Raw genomic sequence first — 16,677 nt, 5'->3', positions numbered from 1 at the left:
AGGGGATGTCATAACAACTGGAAGCAGAGCGGGGAGATTTTAAAACAAGAGTATCCTAATTCACTAAAACACCTCACTATCACGTAGTTAAGAGGTGCTGTAGACTCACACCATCATCTCTTGGGGAAAATACTTTCTGTGCTCCCACACTTAATCCATTTTGATCGACTCTTCTCAGTAGCTTCAATACAAACAGGAAGTTAATACTATTGCAGCTATCATTGATATATTAGCTCAATGCTGCTCTCAAGTGAGTTCGAATATCCCGCATTCCAGTACATGAGTGAGAAACCGACAGAACACACAAGCCAATCACATTCCCTTTTATCCGGGATGATCCCGCCCACTGAAGTGACGCACAGACTATATAAACGATTACTCCGCCCCCTGCCGGCCCTTTCCGTTCACTCGCATCGTTGTGCCTGAAGTGCTGAGTTCTTCTCACGAAGCTAAGGCCTTTTAATCCGGCGACTAGCACCATCAAATTTAGGCATCCACGTCTGAAACCTTAACCTGCTGACAGAACAATGGCATCTGTGTCCGAGTTGGCCTGTATTTACTCCGCTCTCATCCTCCACGATGATGAAGTGACAGTTACGGTGAGTGTGAAGCGATGAGTCGCGCCATTGACATCCGGGACACTGGACCCGCATACTCTCATACTACAAAGTTGTACTAAAAGTGATTTTATGTGTGTACTAATATGGTTATAAACCAGGTCTGATGTGTTTTCATGTTAAAGGTGTTGTATTTGAGTAAATGGCAGTTAATTGATTCATGAAATTGATTTTGTCATTCATGTATAGTGTTGGGTGTAATGTTTCATTCACAAAAAGTAAAGCGATTACTAATTAAATTACTTAAATTACGAGTACTTAACACTGACACCAGAAGTAACGAAGTACATTTCTATATATAAAAAATAGTTATCGAAATTTAAGGTCTTGTTTTAAAATTTGTTTTTTTTTTAATTTAACGCTGCCCCCTTAAATTCTTTTGCCAGCTCATGAATAATTTATTTTATTTTGTTATTTATTTGAAAGAATTAAGAGCAGTTTCATGTCTGTCCATTTATTTTTCATCTGGTCGTGGGTTTTAGAAAGTAATAAGTAAAGCAATTAATTTTCAGACAGTAATTTAATTCTTTCAAATAAATAATATAAAATCTAATAAATTATTCATGAGCTGGCCAAAGAATTTAAGGGGGTGACGCTGGATTAGAAAACATATTTTAACATTAGACGGTAAATTTCAATCACATATATATCTCCTACTACTAAGGAATGTTTACATATAAGCTTTAAATTTAACACACACATTATATTTGTTACTATTTCTAGTGTATCTGCATCAGTTTCCATCATTGAACAGTTCTGTTAGACTTATTTATTTGGTTGTTTTTCAGGAGGACAAGCTCAACGCTCTGATCAAAGCTGCTGGTGTGACCATTGAGCCTTTTTGGCCCAGTCTCTTCGCCAAGGTTTGTTTGAATCATTAATGTTTGGTTAATCGTTTACGTGGGCTCATTGAAGCTCCTATTAGTGTTAATTGGCAATTTATCAGCTTATGCGTTGATGCAAACTTTGCCACTTGAAATGTATGGCAGACTTGAGTTCTCTCGTTATAAATTAAAGGCATAGTTTAGCCAAAAATGACGATTCTGTCATTTATTCACCTTCATGTTGTTCCAAACCCATCTGACTTTTTCAGTGGAACACAAAAGGAAATGTTATGCTGTATGTTGGTCTCAGTCGCCATTCACTTTTATTGCATCTTTTTTCCAGTGGTGACTGAGAATGTCATTCAGCCTCATCTCCTTTTGTGTTCAATAGGATATTGTCATATGGGTTTGGAACAATATATAGATGTATAGTAGTGATCGACCAATATGGGTTTCAATGGCCAACACGATTTCTAAAGGGCACGATGGCCGACGTAAATGAAGATAAATGCTACATAATACAATTTAACTGTAACATCAGATGTACACAATTTCTAAAGAGAAACAAACACTTAAATTTGCTTACACTGAAAAGTAATTAAACACTGAAAACGGATTGTTGAATCCATTGGTAATCCTTAGTTTGTTAGTCGGTCGAGCAAAGATGGTTATTGGCTGATGCCAAAAATAAAAATTTCCAGATATTACCTGATTTAAACGAATATTCTGGGTTCTGTACACTAAGCTCAATCGACAACATTTGAGGCATAATATTGATTAAAAAATTTTTATTTAACTCGCCCCTCTTTTCTTTTTGGTGGGTTTTCTCCCCAATTTGGAAATCCCAATGCGCTCCCAAGTCCTCACGGTGGCGTTGTGACTCGTTGGATGAATCTCAGTTGCCGCCTCATCTGAGACCTGCAGTCAGTGCATCTTATCACGTGACTTGAGCGTGTTACCGTGGTGACCTAGTGCATGTGGAGGCTTCACGCTATTCTCCTCGGCATCCACACACAGCTCACCACGCGCCCCACCGAGAGCAAGAACCACATTATAGCGACTACGAGGAGGTTACCCCATGTGACTCTACCCTCCCTAGCAACCAGGCCAATTGGTTGCTTAGGAAGCCTGACTGGAGTAACTCCGCATGCCGCCCCTCCTCCTATTAAAGCAAAAATCTGCGTTACAGTGAGGCACTTGGATTGGAAGTGAATGGGGACAATCCGTAAACATTAAAATACTCACCGTTTCTAAAATATAGACACACGTTGTAAACAAAGTGTGTTAACATGATTTTAGTGTGATTAAAATGGCTTACGTTATTTGTTTTAAGTTCTATCCAGTATTACAACTTTTTTGCCATGACGACATTACACTATAAACCCTAAAACGACCGTAACGATCACAATTTAAACCACTTAACAGCTCAAATAATCAGAGTTTTAACAGTGTGATGAGTGACTCCAGCCAGGTCACCTAAGCAACCAAATTGTCCCGGTTGCTAGGGAGGGTAGAATCACATGGGGTAACCTCCTCGTGGTGGTGATTAGTGGTTCTCTCAATGGGGCGTGTGGTGAGTTGCATGAGTCTCCACATGCTGTGAGTCTCCGCGGTGTCATGCACAACGAGTCACGTGATCAGATGTGCCGATTGACGGTCTCAGAAATGGAGGCAACCGAGACTTGTCCCCCACCACCGGGATTGAGGCGATTTGTTTTATGAATGAACGTGTTGGTGCACTTCATCACGATGAAAACGGGCCACAAGGGGGCACCATATAACTGTCTAATAGAGCTATAACGGCTACCAGTATTAAAAAATAAATACAAAAAATGGTGGCTTGGAGTCCCCGAGTGGCCACTTATACCTCAAGCCCTATTTGAGCTTTGCCTTGTGGGTTTTTATTCAATTTCTGCTTGAACTATAATATAAATGTTTGATGAACTGTCCTGTGTGTTCAGGCTCTGTCCAGCGTTGACATCGGCAGTCTGATCTGTAACGTTGGTGCAGGTGGTGGAGCCGCTCCTGCGGCCGCAGCCGCCCCAGCAGGTGGAGACGCTCCAGGTAACTACACCCGTGTTCACATATCTAAATTGCGTGCATCAGAGTTGCTATCAATTTTAAATTTAGTATAATCTGCACACTGACTCGGAATATATTCACTGTTGTTCTAAACTAGTTTCATGTTTGCTTTACAGCCAAGGAGGAGGAGAAGAAAGAGGAGAAGAAAGAAGAGTCCGAGGAGTCTGATGACGACATGGGCTTCGGTCTTTTTGACTAAAACAGTTGTTTTTAATAAAAACTGAAAAAAAATGGTATAAGCCGTTTGTCATTGCATTGTGGGTTGGGGATCCAAAACAGCTTGTATAGGCTTGGTGCTTTCAGCCGACAACGGCAGTAATGATCATTTTGGGTTAATCCAGCCCCTTCTTTATGGAATTTTAATGCATAAGGTACTCCAGAAGAAAACAGACAGAGTAAAGATACCATTTTATTAGTTCTGTACAGTTGTTTCTTCCTGAGAATAATTTATAGCAATGATAAAATGGATTCACGATTGTTCTGTACACAAATAATTCTGAGCGTGGTGAAAAGAGTCATTAAGATCCTTAAAATGAACTTGGAAGGCAGCTGTGCTTCAAGTGGCTGATATGTGACTACATTAGCTTTTGTCCCTGATCTAACGCTCACATCAGGGTGACTTGATTTCCCATCATTTTAATATAACTCTTTGCCGAGCGTTTCCATATAAGTAGCTGTGATTCCTTAAAAAATGTTAAATATCACTGTTTGGCTTTGGGGTCGTGAGGAGTTCTGTACATGAGAGAATATCATCTAACAGCATTTTTGGGCATTGTAGAAGCACCATTTGGGATAAGTGATCATTTTGACATCAGCAACTAACAAAGGAAGCATTTGTGATGTTTATAATGTAGAACCCCAAATGAGACCTGATGACCAACTTCATTTCTGGATACTAAATAAGTCTCGCGACACTGCAAAAGCTATACAATAAAGTGTCTCATACGCTCTCCTGATGGACACGTGCTAAAATCTGGTTACTTCTGTAACGCCTGTGAGGAGTTCTGGTTACTTCTGTAACGCCTGTGAGGAGTTCTGCATTTAAGGTCGTGTTAGGACTCCGGTGTCGGTCCCTCCGTAATGATCCAGCCATCGTGGAGAAACTAGTGCGGCCGGTTGTGTGACATCTTCAGCCGCGCTTGGTCGATCACGTCCAACAGGTTCTTGGCGTCTACGGCGAGCGCGTGAGCTGCGGTGAGCATCTGTTTCTTGTAGTCCTGCTGTAAACTCGTCAACACGTACTGCTGCGCGAGACGCATCTTACTGATGAGCTCCGCCAGGTCAGAGTTCAGCAGTTTCTGAGCCATCTCGATCTGAGGAGACAAGACTGATGTTTAGGGGTCCCATCACTGATATATATATATATATATATATATATATATATAACACTTTAACAAGAGCAAAATCAAGCTGCTTAAAGATTTTAGAACAGAGCACAAAAATTTATATTAACTATAAAACATATTATTTCATGAATTTTTAGATTTTATTTCACATTATTTTTCAATAATTTTGAAGATTTTATTAATTACCATGACTTTTATATTTTATTAATGTCCATGAATGTTTCAGGAATTGAAATATTTTATTAATTTCCACGAATTTTATATAAATATTTAGATTTCATTAATTTTATGAATTTTCCAGGAATTTTAAGATTTTATTAATTTGATTTTTCTATACATTTTAAAAGTTTATTAATTTCTATAACTTTCAAGAATTGTAAGATGTTATTAATTTCCATGAAATTTAAGATTATATTATTGTCCATTAATTTTTCAGGAATTGAAATATTGTATTAATTTCCATGAATTTTATATACATTTTTAGATTTTTTATAATTTCCATGAATTTAATATATATATATTTTTTTTTTTTAGATTTTAATAATTTCCATGAATTTTAAGATTTTATTCATTTGATTTTTCTATACATTTTAAAAGTGTATTAATTTCCATAAATTTCAGGAATTGAAATATTGTATTAATTTCCATGAATTTTAGGATTTTATTAATGTCCATGAATTTTATATACATTTTTAGATTTTATTGATTTCCATTAATTTTCTAAAATTTTAAGATTGTATTATTTTCATGATTTTTCTATAAATTAAAATGTATTAATTTATAGTAATTTATTCACAGTTTTCAGCATCTCCTTTCTAACTCAACATTTGATGGTATTGCCAAAATATATTTCTTACACCAAATAGAACTGAAAAGGCAAAACAACGGTTTTATTTTCAAGTTTATAACTATAAGGAGCTTCCTGAATGAAACATTGAAACACTGTTATAATGTAACACTATATCCATTGTTTTATCATTTCAAACACAACACGCTTCTTGAGAAGTGCTAGTGCCATCTTCCTTAAAATAAATGGCACTTGGTTTCATATTTTACATGGACATTTATGCAGTTTTGCATTAGTTTGTGTATTCCTTTGCAAGTATTGCAAAGACTCTCCAAATTTGTTGGCATCTCTTAAGTGTCCAATAACTTTTAGAGGGTCACTGAGACGAGTCAGAAACTAGCTGAAGTCTTCACCTCTCTGTGTGTGCTGGCTGGTAACACGGGTATCGTCTCGTCCACTGTGGCCAGTAAAGTCCTGAGGGCCAGTCCCACATCCTGTGAGTAAACATCAGAGTAAAACCATTAAAACAGTTCAGAAAGAGCCACATGTCCTGTGTCTTCATTACTGACCTTCACCATGGGAACATATTCTTCAGGAGGTGCTGGTTGGATTCTGCTGGACATCTCAATAACTGCCTTCACAAGCCCCGTCACATTCTCGTAAACTTTGTCGTTGGAGCGGTCCAGGTTTGCTGTTGGTGGTGGACTGATCTCCTGAGGCTGGATCTGAAACACCAAACATAAGTGACTTCAACATGACATGATGGCACCATGCACAATACGTAAAATGCTGACACAGACTTCCAATTGTGCTACTATAGGGTATCAACTCAAAGTGGCTGTCAGTACACCGTTTGAACAACAGGTGGCAGCATTTTCCATTTATGTTAGAAACGGCTCTAAATACACGACATCTATTGAACTAACAATTCAACCACAGATAAAAGAGATGGTGTATATGGGTGAATCTCATGAAAGCTATAAAGAACATTTACAGATCAGATTTCACCTCAAATATGGGAAGAAAATAATGCAAAGTTATACTTTGCTTAAATAAAATTACATTTATTTAATAAGGTTATGGTCCTAAAAATAGGCTTCATTTTCTTGGTGCAAAATAGAACAATTAAATACTATATTATTATTATATTCTATATAATACAATATTTTATAGAAATTAATATTTCTGAAAAATGAGATTTATTTAACCTTTGGGATAAAATGAGGCATATCACCCATATAGCTTATAAATGAGGTGAAATATGATATATTCCACGAAAAAAAATTTTATTTATCAATAAAATTAATAAATAAAAAACAGTAATATTGAACTCTACAACAAACCAATTTATCACAGTTAAAAACATGGTATATATGAGTGAATCATGTGTAAACTATATATATATATATATATATATATATATATATATATATATATATATATATATTTTTTTTTTTTCCCATATCAGTTTTCACCCCAAAAATGGAAATAAATTAATATATTTTAGGGTGCAAAAATAGGCTAAAACGGGCTTAATTTTCTTTGTGTAAAATATAACAATTTAATCATATATTTGATACTCTACATAATATAATACAACATATTTAATAGAATCTAACATTTGTTTAATTAGGAGTACAATATAATACTTTATAGAAATGTATATTTTATTTATTCATGTTTTTGTTTAAATTTGAGGTCAAATGAGACCTTGCCAACTCTTTGTGGTATTCACTCATATAGATTATAAATAAAGTCAAATTTGTCTATTTTTTCAGGTGCATAATAGGTTAAAAATAGGCTTAATTTTTTGTGTGTGCAAATATCATACAATATAATATAGAATATTTTATAGAAATTAATAAGTATGTATTAACATAATAAAATACATTTTATTTATTTATTCATTTATTTGAATGTGGGGTAAAATGAGACCTGGGCATGTCTATGTGCAATTCACTCATAGAGATTATAAATGAGATAAAATGTAATAAACATGTTGGTCTTTGTTTGTTATTGACGCGTCATCCTGAGAACATTTTGTGGACTTATCAAAAGAAAATAAATAAAACCCAGTTTGACCATCTGATGACTCGCAGCAGAGAATGAAACACATTACAGACAGAAATCAGGCACGTTCCTGTCGTGAAACGTCACTAAAAGTGAGTTTGACTAGTTAAGGTTAGTACAATTGTGTCCGATTAAGCACATGCTGTCTCACACTCATAACTCTAGTGGAAAAATACTAAAATCTTAATAATGTTGCCGACGTTAAACAGATGAGTGTGAGAACAGCGGCCACTAGTGGACACATGATGAATAACACACACATCTTACCCTCCAAGGCTACAGTACAGTACGTGCGTGAGGGTGAGAGAACAGAACAAAGCATTATTAATGCAAAACAAATAAATGCATGCAGCTTAAACCAAATACAGAGGAGAAACCATTGCTGAGCTGTGAGGTTTAATTATAAGTTTGCTTATACGTGGCTTTCCAGTATGTCAAATATCATCAAACAAACACGAGACACCTGAAATATCATGATTATTTCAGCTTGTGTTTGGAGGAAAAGCCGGCTTCTGCTTTCTGTGATGTTTAATACAGTTGAATTTTTGAAGTATTAGACTTCTCACGAGAATCCTTTAAAGAACCAGACAAGCAGAAAAAAATGAAAGGGGAAATGTATGCCTTACGTAAGAGCTACGGAAAAGAAACATGGCTTACGGGAAAAAGAAATTGGCAAAGTTGAACGCCACATGGATAGAAGTCGCACAGGAATATTCCACATCTGAATTTAACTGGAACACGCATAATATATGAATATATCATGTTTTAATATCTCATAATATGTTCATATATTTTAAATAATACAACATATTTTTTATTAATACATTATATAATATTTATGTATTTGATTTTGAGGTGAAATAAGACCATGGACATTTTCAGCCACATTAATGATTCATGAGTTATGAATCAAATGTCAATGATATATATATATATATATATCAATTCCACATACGACTATAACTGGAACATAATATATGATATTAAAAGTCTATTTCAGGGTGCACAACATAAAAAAATCTTTAGAGTCTAAAAATAGGCTTAATTTTTTATATGCAAAATATAGATAACATATAATAAAACAGTCAAATGATATAACGGATTAACATATAATTATATGAATAAAACAGTCAAATGATATAACGGATTAACATATAATACAACAGTCAAATGATATAACGGATTAACATGTAATTATATTGAATATATAATAGAACAGTCAAATGATATAACGGATTAACATATAATTATATGAATAAAACAGTCAAATGATATAACGGATTAACATATAATTATATGAATAAAACAGTCAAATGATATAACGGATTAACATATAATTATATGAATAAAACAGTCAAATGATATAACGGATTAACATATAATAAAACAGTCAAATGATATAACGGATTAACATGTAATTATATTGAATATATAATAAAACAGTCAAATGATATAACGGATTAACATGTAATTATATTGAATATATAATAAAACAGTCAAATGATATAACGGATTAACATATAATTATATGAATAAAACAGTCAAATGATATAACGGATTAACATATAATTATATGAATAAAACAGTCAAATGATATAACGGATTAACATATAATTATATTTAACATATAATTAAACAGTCAAATGATATAACGGATTAACATATAATGATATTTAACATATAATTAAACAGTCAAATGATATAACGGATTAACATATAATGATATTTAACATATAATTAAACAGTCAAATGATATAACGGATTAACATATAATTATATGAATAAAACAGTCAAATGATATAACGGATTAACATATAATTATATTTAACATATAATTAAACAGTCAAATGATATAACGGATTAACATATAATGATATTTAACATATAATTAAACAGTCAAATGATATAACGGATTAACATAATTATATTTAACATATAATAAAACAGTCAAATGATATAACGGATTAACATATAATTATAATAAAACAGTAAAATGATATAACGGATTAACATATAATTATAATAAAACAGTCAAATGATATAACGGATTAACATATAATTATATTTAACATATAATTAAACAGTCAAATGATATAACGGATTAACATATAATTATATTTAACATATAATTAAACAGTCAAATGATATAACGGATTAACATATAATTATATTTAACATATAATTAAACAGTCAAATGATATAACGGATTAACATATAATTATATTTAACATATAATAAAACAGTCAAATGATATAATGGATTAACATAATTATATTTAACATATAAAAAAACAGTCAAATGATATAACGGATTAACATATAATTATATTGAATATATAATAAAACAGTCAAATGATATAACGGATTAACATATAATTATATGAATAAAACAGTCAAATGATATAATGGATTAACATATAATTATATGAATAAAACAGTCAAATGATATAACGGATTAACATATAATTATATTTAACATATAATTAAACAGTCAAATGATATAACGGATTAACATATAATGATATTTAACATATAATTAAACAGTCAAATGATATAACGGATTAACATATAATGATATTTAACATATAATTAAACAGTCAAATGATATAACGGATTAACATATAATTATATGAATAAAACAGTCAAATGATATAACGGATTAACATATAATTATATTTAACATATAATTAAACAGTCAAATGATATAACGGATTAACATATAATGATATTTAACATATAATTAAACAGTCAAATGATATAACGGATTAACATATAATGATATTTAACATATAATTAAACAGTCAAATGATATAACGGATTAACATATAATTATATTTAACATATAATTAAACAGTCAAATGATATAACGGATTAACATATAATTATAATAAAACAGTCAAATGATATAACGGATTAACATATAATTATAATAAAACAGTCAAATGATATAACGGATTAAAATATAATTATATTTAACATATAATTAAACAGTCAATTGATATAACGGTTTAACATATAATTATATTTAACATATAATTAAACAGTCAAATGATATAACGGATTAACATATAATTATATTTAACATATAATTAAACAGTCAAATGATATAACGGATTAACATATAATTATATTTAACATATAATAAAACAGTCAAATGATATAATGGATTAACATAATTATATTTAACATATAATAAAACAGTCAAATGATATAACGGATTAACATAATTATATTTAACATATAATAAAACAGTCAAATGATATAACGGATTAACATAATTATATTTAACATATAATAAAACAGTCAAATGATATAACGGATTAACATATAATTATAATAAAACAGTAAAATGATATAACGGATTAACATACCTAGATTTATGTGTAACATATAATAAAACAGTCAAATGATATAACGGATTAACATATAATTATATTTAACATATAATAAAACAGTCAAATGATATAACGGATTAACATATAATTATATTTAACATATAATAAAACAGTCAAATGATATAACGGATTAACATAATTATATTTAACATATAATAAAACAGTCAAATGATATAACGGATTAACATATAATTATATAATAAAAACAGTCAAATGATATAACAGATTAACATATAATTATAATGAATAAACAGTCAAATGATATAACGGATTAACATATAATTATATTTAACATATAATTAAACAGTCAAATGATATAACGGATTAACATATAATTATATTTAACATATAATAAAACAGTCAAATGATATAACGGATTAACATATAATTATATTTAACATATAATAAAACAGTCAAATGATATAACGGATTAACATATAATTATATTTAACATATAATTAAACAGTCAAATGATATAACGGATTAACATATAATTATATTTAACATATAATTAAACAGTCAAATGATATAACGGATTAACATATAATTATATTTAACATATAATAAAACAGTCAAATGATATAACAGATTAACATATAATTATATTTAACATATAATTAAACAGTCAAATGATATAACGGATTAACATATAATTATATTTAACATAATTAAACAGTCAAATGATATAACGGATTAACATATAATTATATTTAGCATATAATTAAACAGTCAAATGATATAACGGATTAACATATAATGATATTTAACATATAATTAAACAGTCAAATGATATAACGGATTAACATATAATTATATTTAGCATATAATTAAACAGTCAAATGATATAACGGATTAACATATAATTATATTTAACATATAATAAAACAGTCAAATGATATAACGGATTAACATAATTATATTTAACATATAATTAAACAGTCAAATGATATAACGGATTAACATATAATTATATTTAACATATAATAAAACAGTCAAATGATATAACGGTTTAACATATAATTATATTTAACATATAATAAAACAGTCAAATGATATAACGGATTAACATAATTATATTTAACATATAATAAAACAGTCAAATGATATAACGGATTAACATAATTATATTTAACATATAATAAAACAGTCAAATGATATAACGGATTAACATAATTATAATTTAACATATAATAAAAACAGTCAAATGATATAACGGATTAACATATAATTATATTTAACATATAATTAAACAGTCAAATGATATAACGGATTAACATATAATTATATTTAACATATAATTAAACAGTCAAATGATATAACGGATTAACATATAATTATATTAAATATATATAAAAAATGCTATAATATATAATATGTATTATTTATGTATATTTATATTAATATTTATGTATTTGATTTTGGGGTGAAACATGACCTGGGCATGTCTCTTTGAAATGTTACCATATGAATTATACTTTATTTAATAAACATTATTTAAAAAACATTTGAGATTTTTTTGAAGCATAGCATCTCACAAAAACCCTCCAAATCAAGGAAATAAACAATAAATAATTATTTAACATAAGAGTGAAGAAAGAAAATGATGAACATTGCTAATAATTATTTAAGTTTAACTCGACATGGTTAGAAGTTCGAGAGATCAAGTACAAATACTCCACGTTAGACTTGGACTGGAATGTGATCATGTGATGACCGCTTTGCATTTGTATGACATGGTAAATGGTCTTGGCAAAAAATGTTTTATAAAAAGGTTGATATCTGTTTTCTGGGATGTTAAATAAGGTTTATTGTTCAAGTGTTAGACGTCTCATACATATCCTGCAATGAAATGCCTGATAAAAAAGAAAAGGCTAAATTTACATCTTACATAACTGCTATTAATGTGGATTTTCCCAGAGAGGAGAACCACAAACAATTATTATGTTCTGCAAACTTTCCGTGCACTAGTGTGTATTGAGTTGTGTGTATGTGGTCTCTGAGGGGAAGTTAAACACATTTTTTTCTTTGAGGTTTGGATGGAAAATGATCAAATTTAGCAGCGCAAATCCGTTCAGCCGATTCTGTTGACAAAGAACAACTCTGTATGAACCCCGTGTGTGTGTTTGTGCAGAAAAGTTGTGGGTTCAGTGCTACCATAAGTGTGTTTAAAGTGATATTTCAGCCGAAAATGGAAATTCTGTCATCATTTACTCACCCTAAAGTCATTCTTAACCGGTATAAATGTCTTTCTTCCATGAGAATGATTAAATGAATGAATGCAAGTAAACAATAAACCATCATACGTGGTTAATTTAGATTGGATAAAAGTACCTTGACACCCTCGTTGTAACTGTCCACTGGGTTTAAGTTGGTCAGGTGACTCGGAGCACCGGGACGGGGCGGTTTCTTTGGAGGTGCAACGTGGTCTGCTAACACAGGGAGGAACATAGTCAGTCAGTCGCTGTTTCAAACCTAAAAACAGTGTCCTACAAATAGCATATTAGTCATTTCAAAACGGATAGTTCCAACTCTAAAAACTTCGATTTGAAGCAAAAAAGTGTTTAAAAAATAAGACAAAAAGACTAAAGGAACAACCTGTGCACTTCACTTTTCAAATGAGGGAATGAACTACAATCCCACGATGCATTGCGAATGATGTAATCAAATTCAAAACAATCTAAAAAGTATCAAACTTTAGATTTATAGTTGTTTATTATAAGTATTGTAACAATATATAATAAATGCAAAATTTTCAAATGCAAATATATAAGTAGTTTAAGAGTGTCGTGTGAGTGGGCGGTCGCTGCAGAGCTCTTTTGGTGCACTTTGTTTGCCGCAATTCTCTGATTGGTGGATTTTACACCTCAGGATTATGGGTAGTGTAGTTCTTAACCAGGAATTCCACTATACTGCAGACCGATGGCTTCAACAGAAGCATTTATCATCCATTTACAACCTTGTATGTTATGCTAGGTCTGTCTTTAACCCTTTAAGCTCTGAATGTTTCTTTTTAAGATTTCTTGTTTCAGTGGCATACCCAAAATTAAAGGCTTAAAAAAAGGAGGGTCAAGTGTTTGGTATCATTGTAAAGAAAACTTCTATATTTTTTTTAATATATAGAATATGATACATTCTGAGACTCTCAGCCTAAGAAACTGCTGAAAAATCAAACAAAAAAACTAGAGCATAAATGTCCTTTTTTCTTATTTTTCTGGTTTGACATTATTTATCTCTGGGTGTAAATAAGGCGGCTCTGAAAAACTGCTTTTGTTTTGTTCCCAAACATGTCAACTGTATCTGAGAAAAAATGTGTGTTGATACAACAATGCAATCAAAAGTTACAACATTACAAATATAATTTATCATAGTGTCCAAAAATGACTCAATGTGTCCAAAAACATCTCCAAACAAATAAAAGATAATAATTGTACATAAGAACTAATTACACATGCAAACACAACAATGACTAAAGGTTTGCATAGCATGCAGACATGATTTTAGTCATGAGATTTCACAGAATGAGTTTCATTCTGTGTCATTTGAGTCATCATTGAGTCTGTGTCGTGTATTTGGCGCCATCTTCTGGTGGTCATATGTAACATTGTGCTTCATGTGGATTATCTAATGATCAATACATCTGATTATCTTGTGTGTGGACTCAATTGACAGATAATCACCTCCTCTAAGTAACCGTATGTGATACTTTATATTCCGTTAATTTTCTGTGTAGTTATAAGTGAAAACACAGCATAAAAGCAACACTAACGTAATTGTCAAAGACATATACTTAGCTATTACTCACAATATTTTCGTCTGTGAGTAAAACAAATGCACTGGTTGTATTTTACCCTTTAAGAGCTTTCCAACAACATATGACACATGAATATTTGATGAGTTTGATGTTTTAACTCTGTTGCAAAAATATGTGCAGTGCGATTTGTTTATTAATGATAAAAACGGAGCACTTCTGATTTGTCTGCAAATTTCAAAGCGCTTGTTCAGTTTTGGTCATAATGTCTACATGCATTGGAAAATAGATATGCTAATCTTTCGAACAATATTAATTTGTGTTGTTCAAGACTATATTATACTATATTACTTGACGGGACAGTTAATCATTCTGATTAATATTCATACATTTAATTTCAATGTATCTTACCTGCCATCCCCACCAGCTGATAAACGTGCTGTTTCCCCATCTGAAAGACAACACAATCACAAACAAGTGTTTAGACAAACAAAAACAAAAGACTACAAAATAAAAGCATTCAGACACATTAAATTAAATTATTTAAATTAATTACATTAAATTAATGCACACTTAAGCACAAAATATTCAGACGTGTCACAGTAATGAGAATATGTGGAAAAAATGTGTTAATTAAAATATATTTTCACATTAAAGCACAAAAATGACAAAATAAAAGCATTCAGACGCATTATGTTAATGAGAGAAATGTGCTGTAAATGTCATAAATTAAAGCATTTTTATTAATGTGCTTTAATGTGAAAATCTTCAGCTTAAAAATCACATCAGATGCATTTTGGTAATAAAAGACGTTTTATATTTAACCTAAAATTTTTTTATTTATTATTATTTACATTTATGCATTTGGCAGACGCTTTTATCCAAAGATTTACAGTGCACTTATTACAGGACAATCCTCGAGCAACCTGGAGTTAAGTGCCTTACTAAGGCATAATGGTGGTGGCTGTGAGGTTAGAACCTGTGACCTTCTGATTAACAGTTATGTGCTTTAGCCACTCACTATATTACATAAAATAATATAATTAATAAAATTAAATAATACAAAAATAATTAAATATATTATATAATAATACAATAATATAATAATACAATTAAATAATACAAAAAATAATTAAATGTATTATATAATAATAAAATAATATAATTAATAATAAAATTAAATAATACAAAAAATAATTAAATGTATTATATAATAATAAAATTATATAATTAATAATACAATTAAATAATACAAAAATAATTAAATGTATTATATAATAATACAATAATATAATAATACAATTGAATAATACAAAAATAATTAAATGTATTATATAATAATACAATAATATAATAATACAATTGAATAATACAAAAAATAATTAAATGTATTATATAATAATACAATAATATAATAATACAATTGAATAATACAAAAAATTATTAAATTTATTATATAATAATAAAATAAGATAATTAATAATACAATTAAATAATACAAAAAATAATTAAATGTATTTTATAATAATACAATAATATAATAATACATTTGAATAATACAAAAATAATAAAATGTATTATATAATAATGAAATAATATAATTAATAATAAAATTAAATAATACAAAAATAATTAAATGTATTATATAATAATAAAATTATATAATTAATAATACAATTAAATAATACAAAAAATAATTAAATGTATTATATAATAATAAAATAATTAAATATAAATGGTCAATATTAAAGGCCAGAACAGGAAGTGTCTTCACTATGAAACTGTGAATATTCCTTTGGGACAAAACAA

At 29.8% G+C, this 16,677-nt stretch overlaps 1 protein-coding gene and 1 pseudogene across 1 annotated transcript; one reads left to right on the top strand and one right to left on the bottom strand.

Moving 5' to 3' along the window:
- Nucleotides 1-397: 397 nt before the first annotated feature.
- On the top strand, nt 398-3,762 carry LOC127620109 (60S acidic ribosomal protein P1). Its single transcript, XM_052093213.1, has 4 exons — nt 398-599; nt 1,406-1,480; nt 3,403-3,505; nt 3,640-3,762. The coding sequence occupies exons 1-4, from the start codon at nt 528-530 to the stop codon at nt 3,720-3,722; spliced, it is 333 nt and encodes a 110-aa protein (XP_051949173.1). The 5' UTR covers nt 398-527; the 3' UTR covers nt 3,723-3,762.
- Nucleotides 3,763-4,368: 606 nt separating this feature from the next.
- Nucleotides 4,369-16,677, bottom strand: part of LOC127620106 (focal adhesion kinase 1-like) — an 88,566-nt pseudogene continuing 76,257 nt past the window's right edge.

Source organism: Xyrauchen texanus, chromosome 26, assembly GCF_025860055.1.
Source record: "Xyrauchen texanus isolate HMW12.3.18 chromosome 26, RBS_HiC_50CHRs, whole genome shotgun sequence".
NCBI classification, from domain to species: domain Eukaryota; kingdom Metazoa; phylum Chordata; class Actinopteri; order Cypriniformes; family Catostomidae; genus Xyrauchen; species Xyrauchen texanus.
The sequence above is the reverse complement of the archived record's forward strand: the minus strand, read 5'-3'. Positions and strand labels throughout refer to the sequence as shown.

Bases quoted from the DNA above. Each gene is read 5' to 3' on its own strand.
- LOC127620109 (XM_052093213.1), top strand. From the start codon at position 528: ATGGCATCTGTGTCCGAGTTGGCCTGTATTTACTCCGCTCTCATCCTC. The intron at 1,481-3,402 runs GTTTGTTTGAAT...CTGTGTGTTCAG, and splicing joins GGCCCAGTCTCTTCGCCAAG to GCTCTGTCCAGCGTTGACAT. The intron at 3,506-3,639 runs GTAACTACACCC...TTTGCTTTACAG, and splicing joins AGCAGGTGGAGACGCTCCAG to CCAAGGAGGAGGAGAAGAAA.